A 15,700-nucleotide genomic window follows, 5' to 3' on the forward strand; every position below is an offset into this window, starting at 1 on the left:
TAAGGACCAGGTTGGTGTAGTCCTGGTCCGATCCCTGCTCAGGGACAGGCAGGAGCGGCAGTGGAAGTCCTGAATCAATAGGTGATGGCAGGGAAGGCAGAACAGGATTTCAGTCACTTACAAACTAAGAGCCAAGATTCAGTGGGTGAATTCAAGCAGATGTGGAACCCATCTGCAGAGGGCAAGAGCCGAGATGAAATGTCACAGTGCAACTCAGTACATTTATTTGGATAGCTATTAAAGGATTACTCTGGCGAATAAACTTTCCTAACACCATTATATTACAGGAAGAACACTGTGTTCAGAGACAAAAGGTTTACAGCTAACATAGTCCTATAGCAACTTATTGAAAAGCATCAAAAATCAGAATGTGGAACTGTTCATAATCCAAGGGAAATGCCTGGGGTTTATTCTATGGAGAAAAAAAAAACCCAACATTTTGCTGTGCTTTGCACTTCATAGAATTGTTTCCCACAAGCTGGATGTTTCTGAATAGAGGAAGTGAAATCAGAACCTTTGCCATAGCGAAGGCAAAGCTCAAGGTTTATCTGAGCTCATGGCATATTTGCTGCATAATGAAGAGAGGAGCTTTCCCCCTGCCAGGCAGCAAAGCAACTTGCCACCAGGCTCATAAGTGAAGCAGCAGTTTACATGTGCAAAGCTCTCGATGGCTGACCCCAGAGAGCTCTTCATGATGTGGGTATCTTAATAAAACACTCCTTTTGCTATAACAAAGCAGTGCTAAGAACTGCTCCTCCAACAGCCTTTGCCTTAAAGAGCACAGGTACGTGTGATGAATAAAAGAGCTCTGGTTACAACGCTGCAGCTCCAGCCTCCGATGGAATAAAAGCTTCCTTTTGCTGGTATGGCACTTCAGAACTTAGAGAGATGCATGGGTATCAGTGGTACTATTGCAAAGCAAAAGATGATTAAGTGGGAAAAGAGATTAATTACTTCTAACTAAGCATCGCACTTGATGAAGAGAGATGCTACAGAGCTACCACCATTTGCTCCTGGAGGACACTTAGTAAGAACAGAATCTGAGTTGATGAGAAGCATCAATTTTTGATCCAAAAAAAATGAGCAAAATGCTATGAAAATGCCTTGGTTTGGGGATGTGCCATCGTTTTTGTGTGAGGTTAAAAGTGATTTCTGAATTAGCTTTTTTTGGAGAGCGTACAGCAAATTCCTGTCAAAGCAGGGCAAATCTTGACTTGATCATGCTTTTGGAATCCTATAATCCTACCACAGGAGATGGATCAATAGATTTCAGTGAAATACACCATAATAAAACAGCACTCAGTAATCTCAGCAGCAATTCCATGGTGCCTTGCAGAAATGACACAGGGGACTTTAGTTTTGGTATAAAAACCCAGAAGCTCTGACTCAGATTAATGGTGCTCAGACGTGTCATTAGCACCATCAGCTTCACACTGGTGAGACCATGAAACACCCTTCAGACTAGATACATCAATACTGGTATTGATCCTCAAATCACTTCGAAATGGGGCAGGGAGGGATGGGTACATGTGTCTCTGCAAAAATCAAAGTCAGATCTGTTCACATATCACAAAACCCACATTTTTTTCCCCCTTAGAACTATTTTCTAGCGGACTAAGACTGGAAAAAGCAACCTTCACCGTGTCATGCGGGAGTGCAGCAACTTTCCAAAAGCTTCAGAAACCAAACCCAGTTTGTATTTCTTCCAAAGGAAAAGGTTTGAAATGTTTACCATTAACTTCCCATCCCTTTTGAACCACCAAAGCCATAGTCCAACGTGCCGGGGGCAACTACAAGCTAGCCATGCCACTGCTGGGGCCAGGCAATGCAAGAGCTGCCAAGGAATGTACAGGGAATACTGACAGAGGCTGAACACTGTTATAACACTGCTTCCCAGTGTTATCTCATCTAAGAGGAAAACTTGCCATCCTTCATTGGAGCCAACTATAACAATTTATTTCAGCAAGCATGGATTATGTTATGGCTGGAGGCAATTTACAAGCTGGAGGCTTCAATGGCAACAGTTCAATCATTTAAGGAAAACCCTTGACAGTGTTAGTGATATTCTAAAGAAAACTGGGAAAGACACTTCAGAAGATTGCACTACATGTAGGGATTTTAACCAGGATGGGAGACCTTCAGGTTTTACGTTTCAGTTCATATGAAATCCTAATGGATAAATACAACATGAACCCTGCAGAATGAAGTCTCTCAAGTTTATACTCAAGCCCTCAAGTTTAAAAAGCTTTAGGGTGAGGCATAAGCTACTGGTTTTCCAGAATGGAAGAGGGTTGTTGCTTTGGGTTTTTCTCTTCTAAAGGCATTCACGTTTGCTAGTTTCAATGTTTAGTAAGGCAGGACTTCCCATATAGAGCAAGGAAGCAGAGTCCTTTACTTTGGGACACCAATTAAATTGCTTTAGATCAGCTAAATAAATATCTGAATATTGCTTAATGGGCTCCCAATCACAAAGGCCTAAATAGCAAACCGTTCTCCAGTCAGTCCCCTTCACAAAGGTGCCCCAGAACCTTGGCTGGCAGCAGGGAAATCCAGATGGGGAGACAACAGGACAGAGAAAACGTTCTCTCTATCTTCAGTCTGACCTAATGCTGTAGCCTCAAACCAACGCGCAGCAACAGCTCTGCCATCCACGCTATGGTCAACCCCTCTCCATCCTGCTCTTTTGACAAGTTATTCAGCCTGATAGGTGAAGATTCAGCAGTGCACAGGGCGCGAGGTCAGAGCGTTGGAAGAGGACAAAGAAGCTCACTCACACGCTGCTCTGCAAGAGAAAGGCACCGGCCAGCTGAAGGGGATACTTTGACTTTAAACTTTGTACTTTTAACATGGTGGTTTGCAACAAATCACACACATCCCCACGTGTTCAAAATATGCCAAGATAATATTTATTAACACAGCAGGACTTACAGGTCACAAAAGATAGTGATACATAGGAGCTCGGAAGGGCGTTATCAGAATAAAGCATGCAGGTCAATACTTGCAGAAGAGAGATATCAAAGCAAATCTGAAAAGGCACATTCACACAGGAAATGTTTAGTTGAAATTAGACATTAGAAAAGCAGCAAAAAACCTGAAGTTGATTAAAATATACAGAGATCTCCAATAATGCCAAAGAAAAAGGTACTTTACAGATTGGTAAGTGCAGCAAATGGATAACCCTTTGAGAATACCCAGGTGAGGGCATGTTCTCACTGCAGTGTTTGGCAGGACACAGAATAAATCAGGTTTGTGTGACTTTTGTCTTAAAGGGACACAAATTTGGCTTAAAAGAAGCAGCCTGGTTGAAACTAACAGCATGCAGCCAGTGCTCAAAGGGTTATACGAAGTAAATGCAAGAGAAATCAGGCAACATTAGCATCATCTACCTTCCACACAAAGAATTAGAGCAAAGTTTAAAGAGACTGTATCCCCTTTGGACAGAGCAAAACTGAAAACCTTTCTTCCCACAAAAACTTAAGTCTGGGAAGCAACTCAGTGATTTCTTTCTAATTCCCAGCATAAGCAACCTACCTGCCCATACCTGGAAGCTACACAAGGTGAAATCCCAATAGCCAAAGGATAAAGACCTCTGTGTCAGTGTGTCAGAAAAGTCAAGGCATTTACCAGCACCTCTGTGCTGCTGCTGTTTCACTGGAGGTGTTTCACAGTGCTTGCAGACATACAGCTCCCAATGACTAGTCTCAGCAGTGAGGATGGCAAAGGGATACTGTCCCTTTTGGACATTAGATTTACAGATAGAAGAAAATGAAGGGGGGGGAGGGAAGAAATCTGCTTTTTAACTTCATGTAAACTGAAAAAAGGACTTGAACATCAGCAGTTCAGAGCCTGAAATGCATCAAACACACAGGAAGGACCACGTGAGCACACAAGTATTCGTAAGGGGTCGGCCGGAGCACGCTCTGCTCCGAAACCCAAACAGAGTTCAATGGAGTAAAACTCTCCCTGTGGAAAAACACCCTGCTTGGCACCAGAGGAGAATACAGACTCGTTGAAGGTCAATAAAAATAGCTTCTAATTAATACTTCAGAGTTCAAAAGTTCAGCAACAAGCACATGATCGGCCAACCCCTTTAAACAAACCAGAAAGAGTCTTTCCCGGCCACAGATGGCAATCACTCAGCACTGATTTCTGTGGCAAAGGCTCACGTCCTGTAGAAGAGCTCCAGAAGTCAAACTACCACCAAAAGAGGCTAGAAAAATACTAGGAAAAAAGTGCTTTCAAACCCAAAGTAACCCTCCCAGACACCACTGGAGGGGCTGCGTTTGACAGCTCACCCGGCTTGGAATTGTACCAAGCAGCGAGAGGAAAATGAAAGGTCTTTGCTAATAAATTATTCCTGATATGTTGTACCCTGTTCGAGAGCATCTTGCCACCTTAATTCTCTCCCCTACTTCAAAATATCATAGAATGCAAAACTATAGCACTGTGTATTTATCTCTACCCACTAGCTGCAAAATGGAAGAAATCTTTCATCTGGAAACAACCAATTCTTGCAGGAACAGCTTTTCCAGTTTGTAGGCTCCCCCCTGCTCAGAAAAGCCTCCGACTGCACAATAGTTGTTGCTAGAACACAGTAATGGTTCCTGTATTATTGAAGGCCACAGAACATTTAACTACACCTCACCTTCCTACATACATGTGATAAGAAAAAGCAGGACACTTGGGGTATCGGTTTGGTGATATGTGATCAGATCAGATGAGAGATGGTTGAGTCGAGTCACTCCCTCAGGAGGACATTCATAAGGGGGAATTAAAGAAGGTGAAACCCTCATAAATAAAAGCCCATAGTTTTAAATGTAGGTTTAGGAGTCACCAATCATTAAGAGTAGCACTTACAGGCCCTTTGCACAATGAGTCCAGTGAGGGATTTAACTCTATACTTTTACCTGCAGTCCTGCAAAATACTGACTGCACAGGTTAAGCCCCACGGTACCAGGGATACACCTGTGGTGTTGATTAAACAGCTTTTCAACAACAGCATGAAGCAGTGGTCTGCCTGCCCTTGTAGAAGCACAGAGCAGGTGAAGTCCCCAGACCAAATGCTTTGTTGAACCCAAGAGATTGAAGTGAGACTGCCATCCTTCTTGCTAATGCAAATGGAATGACATCATTTGCGTTGGAAAATGTTCCATTCAAATCCCTTAAGTGACAATAGCTGATGGGTACCAGCACTATGATGATGATGTCAACTCTCAGAAATAAACCGGCCTGGAGATCAAACTGTTCAGTCTATTTCTAGTCTCCTAAGACAAGAAAGAAACGCTGCCCTGCCAAGGGGCTGTTGGCTAGCGGGTACACAGATTGAAGTGCCTTTCACTACTGAAAGACCAGTGCATAATACTGTAATTTAGCACACAGAAGAACACTGAAACCTCCATCACCTACGTTACCAGAGCAATCTAACCAGTTCCTCACCTGCTGCTGGTGGATGCTGGCCACTAACTGTTGGCAAATCCAAAGAGCTATCAGACATGACATGCTTAAGATCTCCTCCCACATCAGCCAGTTTCATGTCAAACTGAACAGACAACGCGTCTTCAGAATCCTCCTTGCCAACACTGCTGCCTCCGATGGAAGGAAGATCCAGAGACTTCACTGAAGCAGAGTCTTCTCTGGCCTGCTTGAAGGCTGCAACTTTGTCCACCAGGGACTTATCTGCGCTGTTGCACGTGGAAGAAAACTTGTTAGAGTGAAAGTCAGCAAAATCATCATCGCTTTTCACTGAAGAAAGCGCGTTGTCCTTCACCTCCTCAAAGCCTCCTCCAGAGCCCTCCAGAGAAAGCTGTTTGAAGATATCGTATTTGGTGGGTGTAGCAGTAGGGGCAGAACTCTGCCCACTCTTCACTGTGCTGGCAGAGGAGCCAGGCTGAGGAACAGGACCAGGCTCTAGCTTGAGTGCATTGTATTTGTCATCTGGTTTCTGTTCGGAAAATGCACTGCTATTGTTGAAAGCCATAAAATCTGCAAAGTCATCTTGTCCACTGGCTGATGAGCAGTTAGAAAACTCCCCAAAAAGGTTGAACTCTCCAAAGTCATCAGCTAAGCTGGAACTTTTGCTGGGTGCTGGTTGGGCAGCGGTAGCTGGAAGGGGTGGTGGAGGAAAGGAGCCCGATTTTGTTGTGTTAAATGCAGGTGGAAAGGACGGCTGCTTGGTTTCTCCAGTAGAGGAAAAGAGATCCAAGTCTGCTAGGTTCAAAGAGGTCTTTGCTTGTGTTTGCTGTTTTGACTGAACAGGCAGAGAAGGGAAGGGTGCAGGGAATGTTTTGTCCTTTGTAGGTGGCTCTAATGGTGAGATACTGTCAGCTGTTTTAAAATCCGTGAAGCCATCATCGGATCCTGCAGGCTTGAACTCTGCAAGGTTCTCTCCTGAGAGCAAGAACAATGAGGAAACAATCATTAAAGGCACTGCAGTGACAACAAATGCATCATACTCACACCATGCATGCAAGCAAGCAAATTAGCTCATGCAATGTCACAAGTTTTTATGCAAACTATCTAAATTAAGCCCTAGGACCGCAAACAACCTCTATGAACCACCCAAGTTTCAAGGTCAGCAATCCTAAGTCATTCCAGCACACACTTAAGTCTTCCAAACAGCCTCAAAGTCATATTACAATCCCTTTACGCTGTGTTAATATCAAAACACATCTTGGCCAACAGATTCAAAAGGTGATCTGTCTTATTCAGCTTCCATGTAAGTTCTTTTTCTCACCTCATCCTCATATTTGCCAAGCAAAGAATGTAATCCTGAATCTCACTTATACCAATGCAGTATGTGCTTTCTTACAGAAGCAATTCTACCCCTCTCTCTTCGAAATACTGCCTACATGCAGTTTCTTTACGGGGCTTCAGCAGAGCTTTAAGACATTTTTAGGCTCCCATTTTAGTCTAGCAGATTCACCTAAACACACTACAGAGTGTGTGACCAGAACTTCAGTAAATACAATATAACTCAGGAGGCGTCTTCTAGCTCCTGCTAAGACTGATTCCAGCTTTACAAAGAAGCTTGGAGACACTTCCACATGAAAGTGAGCACGATTAATCATAAGATGTGCAGCTCTCTGGTTCCTCTACCCACTGAGTGTAGGATCACACTATATAAGGATTATAATTCAAACCTGATGAAGCATTTGGTAACAGTATTTTCATTGAATTGACATTAAGCATTTTGATGTACTGACTTTATAAGTTTTTCCTGTTCATACACAATTACCTTTCAGAAAGCAATTTCTTTTGAACATGAAAAATGTTTAACCCATTCACCAGCATGTACATACTGAGACCACTTGTCATTTTATAGTATTGAGCATACTTGAAAACAAGTGTCCAGCGAACAGATTTTGTTCTATTTTAGAAGTACACCACTAACATTTAATTTTCCAGCACCAATATCATACTTTAAATGTGTTTCAGCAAGACTTAGAAGAATACTGTTTATAAAAGTAGTACAGGACCATGACTATACCTGACACATTCTTCCCTCCCCTCCAAATCAATTCACTTGGCCCAGCAACAACACAACTGTTCATGGTATTGCTATTCATTGATCAAAACTAACACATCACAGCAAACTACACTTACTGCTGAATTGCAAACTTTTCCATCAGAAATGTGAGCTGGTGAAAGGGTTAAGAGTGGTCAGAGCTGGATAACAGGCAAATAGAGTTAATTTTATGTGGTTTAGAATATGTATGGAAAGAGGTAAAATGTTATTTCATTTCATTGCATGCATTTAATCCTGAAGAGGTACTGAGCACAAGTACCTCCCAAAACACTACAGGAGTTTCAGAAACTCAGTCTCTGAAAGGAATTCTGTCTCTGACAAGTAAGGAGTGGGAATGAACTCAGGTAAGCAGTCTTATCCTAGGTTTTACTTTGCCCAATCAAAACCAGTTGACCACAGATTTCAATGTAAGGGATCAGATTTATTCTTAGAGCACCACAGACTGAAAAGGTTTCATTCCACCCTAACAACAGAAAAAAGTTGTAATTTTGTCCAGAAACGTCTTATTCTGTCTCTTAAGAAGATAGGATTCCTTACTTAAAATGAACAAATTCCAATCATATCATCTTAAAATAAAATTCAGAAGCACCTAGAAGAGATGCCTATCTTCTAGAAGTACAATTTGTACATTGTTCCAATAGGATATTGCACTGTTTTTTCAGGATACTTCTTGCTAAATTGTTTAGGGAAGCAGAACCATCATTATTCTACAACTGTAGCAAGGGAGATGCTGCAGCTTATAGAGAACTGCTATAAAAATAAATGAAAATATGTTAAAATAGCTCAAACCCCCCCATAAGTTACCTCAGTATTTGCTCACCTAAGTATTTGCTCTCTGATGGCTGCTCTAATTCACGGAAAGCACTGTACTTGTCTCCACCATCTAGTGAGTAGGAGAAAAGGAATACATTCACAAAAAGGCATTATGAATCCATACTGTAAACTTTATACTGGCATAATTGCTCCGGTTTTTAAAGACTAGTATCAATGCCAAAACCAAGATACATGACACATTACAAGAAACTGCTTATAGTGATTGTGTATTTTTCCTTTTACCTCCAAAAGCAGCTGTACTTTCAGCAGGCTTCTCAGCTGCAATTCCTTTAAACACAGCATACTTATCAGTTGATGAGACTGTCTTATTACCTGGGAGTGGCATTAGTAAAGAAGGAACACTAAAAACAAAAGAGAGAAAAGCAAAGTTCCTTAATTTATCCACAAGAAATCTACATTTCCAGGTTTTATTTAAAGGAGCCTCTTATTAAGACTACACAAACCTCAGCTTGCACCCAAAAGAGTGCTTGATCGAGAACCTGGTGTAACTCCATCAGTATCAGTTGGTAACTGATGGGTTAATTCACACTTTATCTCACCCAACCTTATTTCTTTAGGCCAGAAGTCAATTTTCCCCATTCTTGATTCTAGTTTGCACCAAACCATGAACTGAACACTCCAGAGCTTCACGCCACAGAGATTCTTAGCCCAGGAGAGAATATGCACATAGACATACCCTAGGAATCACCATTTCATTTATCACTTTGTCCCGGGCAGTGTAATGACAATTCTCCCTGATAGAACTAGATAAAGTAAAGAGTTAAAACTGCATGACATTTTGCTAGCTCCATGCTTTCAGCTTATCTACTTCTGGTTATATTTCATTACATATGAAGAGAATAAAGCAGAACCACTACAGGAAGGAAAAGCTAACTCTGAATTTGTCTCAGTGCAAATCAGGGAGCTCAGGTAGCTATCTAATGAGCAAACCAAGGATTAGTCCATAGTTCCACAAGCAAATCTTTTTGCACATAAACACATTCTACTTTCTATAGTGAAAGCACCACAATAACTTAACACCATGTAGCAACTGCTGTAAGATTCAGAAGCCATTCTGAGAGAGCTTTGCTTGCCCTCCACGCAAGGCTCCTTATCAGACCTTGGCAGCTTTACACAACATCATCCTTTACATATGAATGATGCATTTTACCTCTAGTTCGTGTCAGTCAACGCTATGCACATTGAAAACGTGAATGAATTTCTACTGCGTTCTTCGGCCTGAAGCAAGAATCTTTCCAGAGCCATTTAAATCTCCTTATCAGCAGCCTACAAGCAACACACAAACCTTGCACTTGCACACACGTGCTAATGATGGTCTGTGGTGCTTGCAGACAGACAGTGCAATGTCAAAATATAGCTTATGGTAATATAATTACACCTCACATCACTGCAAACCAGGCTATTAGCTATGCAGTCTTGGCACATGTAATGGTTAATCATCTGTGCTCTGCAGATGGGTTTTTTCAAGTAAAGCTCCATAAGCAATTAGATTATAGCTCACTGTACCATTCTGCTCCAAACTGAACACTTGCACAACTGAATGAAGAGAGCTGCTGCACTGAAAAAGAAACACTGCTGGATTCCCTTACTTCCATTGTGGAATTTACAAATGATGCTTCTGATAAAACTCTGAGCAGCAGAATAGCTTTAATTACAAAATGCCATCTAACTCAAATCAAGATATACTTAAAAGAGAGCAACTTCAGCTACACATGACATCAGCCAACTGAAATCACTTGCACAGAATGCCATTAGGCACCGTGTAACAGAACAATCTGTTTTAGTGTCTCCATTTGACGTCACCGCTGAGGAAGCAACTGGTGATCTGTGCTTACCTGGAAAGAGCCAGCTCTGTTTGCAACTAAGAACAGCCCATTCCTGCACAGGAAAGGTCTGTGTCCACAATTAGACAGCTGGGAGGCACACGAAAGTTTGCCATGTGCAGCAAAAGGAAACGACAGTGAAGTTTTGTAATCACAGGACTTTGAGAGATTGTAAACTCTCCAAGGGAGTAAACATGCTCCATTATTCTGTTAGACAAAATATCCCTGATCCAGAGCTACATTCTGGCAGCCTCCCAGAAGAAAAGCCAAGAGTGATGAAGTCTGAATGAGATTTCAACTGAGATTTATAGTCGCTTATTGAAAGCTTAAGCACTGGCCAGAGAAACAACAGAGTTAACAAAACCTTGTCCACTGGGGCTCTCAGTCATTTCAGAGTACAATGCCAAGCTCTTTACATTAACTTTGGGGTCCATATTCAGGGCCTGAAGAAAGATCTTGATGTCAACAAATGGTTTCTATAAACTCCCACAAATGTGGGGTCATACTTCTAATGGAAGCACACACTAAAAGCAGAACTCCTCCGTCCTGGTGTATATTTTCTCAATAGCTTTACGTAAGGTTTTCCCTGAATGCACAGCATGAAATAACTTCCAGTTGCCTGTGCAACAGTACAAGGACTTGAAAACCCACCCCCTTACCTTGTATGTGCAATTTACCTCAGCATGATGGCTCGAATGCTAAAGTATGGCCAACCACCTATGGCACATCAAATGCCAGTTTTGATTCAGAAAGCCTAATTGTGGTTGTAACAACCTTTAAAAGAAACTGGCAGAGTAAAAGTCAGGTGACAAAACCAAATTACAGGCTAGAAAACTACCCACAAAGGAGGAAAACATTTAATTTCTTAAGAGAGCTCTCAAATACTGAATACAAAGATGTGGTACCTGCTCCGGTGCTGTGAACCAGCTGCTTTAGAGGAGCCAGCTGCATCCCCTTGGAAATCAGTGAAGGAGTCATCAAGTGAGCCAGACTTTGAAGCATCTTGGAACTCCTGGAAGTCATCATCTTCTGGTTTTACTACCTGAATGACAAACAACATGTCAATTGCTGTTCTGTTGTCTCTTCAAATTGTCAGATAGCATGAAAGCAGTTTAGAGCAGCTTAAGAAGAAGAAAAAACCTTTCAACATGAGCATGCAAAATTAGCACGGTCACTGGTTCCACTTCACCTGCACCAACTCAAAACACCCACAAGGTGTACAGGATTACAAGTAACACACACAAAGAACAGGTGAACAAGGAACTCTGCTCCTTTCGCATTAAAAGGATTACTGATCATAGCCATGTCATCTTTTAACACAGGACAAATCAATTCAAATCAATCAATACTTTATAATCAATACAGACAGCAAAAGCATCAGAAGAAACCTTTACTGAAGAAGGATGAACCATATTTTCAAAGAGCAAAATTTACCTCCCATATGATTTACAGTGCTGGAAACCAAAGGTTCTCTCAGTCCTTGGTTCTCCTGAAGAATGTAACTTATTTTATGAGCTAATAGACTGTTGTGTAGTTTAACTTAAAATCCCATTTAATGTGCATTACAACATCCTAATTACAACTAAAATCCTCTTTTAATGCCACTAGTTTGTAATGGAGAATGTTTCTGTACCTTTTCTAATGTCACCAGAAAGAAATGAAGAAAAATGAAAGAACATCCTATGATTCTGTGCTCCTTAGTGACTTAACTTTATGTTTTTGGATGTCACATGCTGGATATTTCAGCTTCTTTTTTGCTGTTTACTTAAAGGCTGCTGCCACTACATAGCTCAGAGCCAGGCTAATTCCCTTTCCAGGACAAGGCAGATCTGCCACGTAACAGAGCGAGCTGACCTGGCTGGGTGGGTAGGAGGGGAGGAAGCCTCCGGAGGGCTGTGCTGCAGCTCCGCCCGCTGGAGCCGTGATGCTCATCCCCATCACGGCCGGCCCGATGTTCAGAGGCATGGAGACGGGTGGTGCAGGGGGCAGCAGAGGCTGCTGGCTCACTGCGGCAGGCAGCGGCATTGGAAATCCACTTAACGTAGGAACGGGGGCAGCTGGAAACTGGTTTAACACGTCCGGACTCACCGCAGGAATTCCTCTCTGCAAAGGCAGAAGAGCAAAGACAATGAGCATCAAAAAGGCACGTTACATTCTCTGTTCCAGTTTCTAGCTTGTGTTACTGAAATCATGAAAGAGCAGGTACTGGTCAAGCTGCAGGTAAACCTTCCACACCAAAACATGCTGATCTCCAGTGTTATCCATACCTGAGTCACTGCTATCATAGCCAGGACAGCGTAGAGCTCCTCTTTGGTGAGCTTCCCAGGGGTGGTACGGTTGGCTAGAGCCCATATCTGTCCAAGGGTCTCTCTGGGCAATCCAGATGACATCAGGATGGGATAGAGTTTAGCTGTATCTATTCCAGCAGGAGTCAAAGTGGTTTCTAAGATTTTCTTATACAACTCTGTGATAAGGGAGTCAGTGTTAGAGACAACTGTTGGCTCAAGGGAATTTATGACTGCTTCTCAATTATGCCTCAACATCCTATCAAATTAGTAATACTCAAAGTAGAAGGTAAGGCAATAGCATTCTGGCATTGGATTGTATCATCACATTTCATCTACATGCGTTATGGGATGGTCTTTACAGTTTAACATAAAGAAATATTTCATATAAAATACACTTAATGCTCTACTGCAAAAGGTTTCTTTAATGAAATTGCAGGATAATCCATATAAAATATAGTTATAACATCTTTATGTATTTAAACCTCAGTGTAATCAATATTTACTACAGCATTTCATTTTCTATTTACTGTGTTATTTACATATGTACGATAAATAGCCTTAAGAAATGAGCCTGCTTAATTCCAAGAGAGGCCAAAAGCCAGACTACCCATAAAAGCAGTATTATCACAGCGACACAACCTCTTCTGCTGACATAACAAATTCTAGATTAAACATTGAGCATGAATAAACCCCAGACTTCTCCAAACGCACATAAAGCCACCATAAATTCATAACATATCAAAGATACAGGATTCATCTGATGCCTGGAGAGTAACCCGTTGCTCAGGAAGCACCAACAACAGCTCACATACGTTCACACCTTGTGTTGCCTGCTTGGCTAAATGCCACTTTCTTGTTTACCTGGGACCAAGTTATCATTGTAAATCCAAGGAGGCATCATTTGCTGAATTGGGTCCTGTGTAGGGAATACCCCGACTCCTAAACGTGGTCCATTCAGTAAGAAAAAGAAAGACAATTGTATTAATATGTACAGGGTCAGAGTACAAAGATCTTAAGAGACTAGATCATAGTTGGTCAGTATTCTTTAGCATTTCAGGCAAAGATTTCAGATAGGAATCACTGTGCTCAGAGGACAAACAGCTACTGCAGGAATATGTATTTCAACCTAATAACTAGAATGATTTGGCAGTAACAGCAAGAATACAGTTACATACATAATGAAATAAGGAGCTCCTCATCTGCCTCCCTCTTAATTTCTAGCTGTGCAGAAGCTCAAGTCTCATCATCTCCTGAACTTTCATAGCAGCTGTTAGAGCTACTTGGGGAGTAAGTTAATTTGTACCTAGCACCAGGACATCCTTGTCAGGGGAATCCACAAACAGGATGAATCTCAGCAACATCTTACCCCATGTTCATAAAAACTTATCCACTGCCCCATTGCTCCCAGTCTTCAGACCCGGAAGACATCACAGCCACTTTCACTATTACAGGCTTTCATAACATGATCCACCACTTTACTCCCTTTGAACTGGTTATTTCCTTCTCTACTGTGCGGACTCTTCCCCTCAGTCTCACAGTTGCACTTCCTATCCAGTCTCCCTGAGCAGATTTTATGCTCATCTTGGATGGAGCTCTGACAAAAATCAGAATAATTCCAGATTTCATTGTCTTTCCCAGTGCCTGTGCACCTCCTCATCTTCCACATGGATTCTCTCCTGCGTGCAGTCTAACTTCTAATCATCCCACAACTCCAGGCACAGTTTTATATAAGCAATTCCTTCCATTTCACCAGCCAAGGAAAAGAAATGTGCTACTTCCTCCAGGCTCGTTATCCTTCAGCTTTAACCATCCTTCCATTCACTGCCGCATCCTACTGACTCCTGCTTCTCACCCTTGAATCTCTGGCAAAATTCAGCCCCTTAAAATCAAATGATACGAGAAGCAAAAAGGAATTCTCAGCCATGTTAGGTGACAGATAGGAGAGTCTTACTCAAACCTTTGACAATAGCTGTTCAGTTGAACTGCTCAGCTCCAGTTGCTGTTGGAAGTAAAACTTGCCTGAAGTTTTCACCTACACCAGCTTTTGAAATCTTGATCCCTACAGCACAAGTACTTTTAGACATAACACACATGAGCAGCAAATTGTCTGGGAAACAAGGATTAACTAGCTAAGAGTTTTAACCTAACAAGACTGCATCCTCCTCAAAGTAGAGATGAAAACCCACCACGACATTGACCATCTTTAGTAATAAATTTCCTCACATAAAAATGAGAGGAATCTTCAGAGAACACATCTTCCCTCAAGAAAGAGGACAGAGTATTTGAAACCAGCAGACCTGATTAACACATGTTAAAAATGATTACAGCAATAAACTCGAGTGGAAAAAGTTCAGAGCAAAATCATAGTCATACTTTTAGCAAGGAGCAGGAGGCACTGATGTATTATTCAAGCAGGCATTCAGAGCAAACTTGTGCAGGCCTGACCTCAGAATTAGTGCACAGTGTGTTAGCATCCAAGCAGCAACTCATTAGATGTAAATTCTCTCAAATGTTTCATTTGCTCACCACACTCTTCAACTGCTCTGGTTTGTTCTGAAGCCTTGGGCACCTCTGCAGCGGTGGCACCACTTTCCTGGCCACCTACAACCCCCCAGTCACTGATGGTTAGACTGGGATGAACTTGGCTTGCAGCCGAGGCTTTGTGCCCAACTTCGGATGTTTTAAGTGTGGTTTGCTCTTGTTCAGAGTCATTTGAGCCATTATCTAAGCCTTTCTCCTCCAAGGAAGAGCCTGAATAAACAGCAGGAGGAATTATTTATGTTTTGTTATTAACCATCCAGATCACAATTCCACATTTCAAAGGAAAACTATTACTGGTACCACTGAGGGGTTATCATGATGAGCATCCACCCCAGCTCAGACCAATAGCACCACCCTGTGCAAACACTTCTATAGCCTGATTCTGCCCTTTACTTACCATGGATACACAACAACTTCAACAAACAAAAAGCACCAAATAGAAGGAATACATGAAACTATTTTCTGTTGGGATTATCACTGCATAATCATCTAGGCATCAGTTGTGCCCAGTATCTACTTACCCCAGCAAAATTCATCATGTTACTCTCACCACCATCCATTTAGCCTCCAAGAGAGGAAGCACACGAGTGTTCCATGTACCATAAGAGTTATTTTTCATACCACCATCTCACCTGCATCTTTTCCTACTACACAGGCTTACAGAGATGCTAGCACACAAGACTTAATTC

General features: G+C 41.9%; 1 protein-coding gene across 4 annotated transcripts in view; it reads right to left on the reverse strand.

Annotated features, from left to right (window-relative positions):
* The window catches only part of SYNRG (synergin gamma), a 38,433-nt gene that overhangs the window by 12,813 nt on the left and 9,920 nt on the right, over positions 1 to 15,700 (reverse strand). For 3 of the 4 annotated variants that reach the window (XM_034068784.1, XM_034068782.1, XM_034068781.1), the window contains 8 exons: positions 14,997 to 15,221; positions 13,332 to 13,409; positions 12,450 to 12,646; positions 12,037 to 12,285; positions 11,088 to 11,224; positions 8,582 to 8,700; positions 8,346 to 8,408; positions 5,437 to 6,387 (listed from right to left, as the gene is read on the reverse strand). In XM_034068784.1, the coding sequence (XP_033924675.1) occupies positions 5,437 to 6,387; positions 8,346 to 8,408; positions 8,582 to 8,700; positions 11,088 to 11,224; positions 12,037 to 12,285; positions 12,450 to 12,646; positions 13,332 to 13,409; positions 14,997 to 15,221 (2,019 nt within the window). The remainder of the gene's footprint in view (positions 1 to 5,436; positions 6,388 to 8,345; positions 8,409 to 8,581; positions 8,701 to 11,087; positions 11,225 to 12,036; positions 12,286 to 12,449; positions 12,647 to 13,331; positions 13,410 to 14,996; positions 15,222 to 15,700) is intronic. The other variant, XM_034068783.1, reaches the window with a different exon arrangement.

This window comes from Melopsittacus undulatus, chromosome 13 (assembly GCF_012275295.1).
Source record: "Melopsittacus undulatus isolate bMelUnd1 chromosome 13, bMelUnd1.mat.Z, whole genome shotgun sequence".
Classification (NCBI taxonomy): Eukaryota; Metazoa; Chordata; class Aves; order Psittaciformes; family Psittaculidae; genus Melopsittacus; species Melopsittacus undulatus.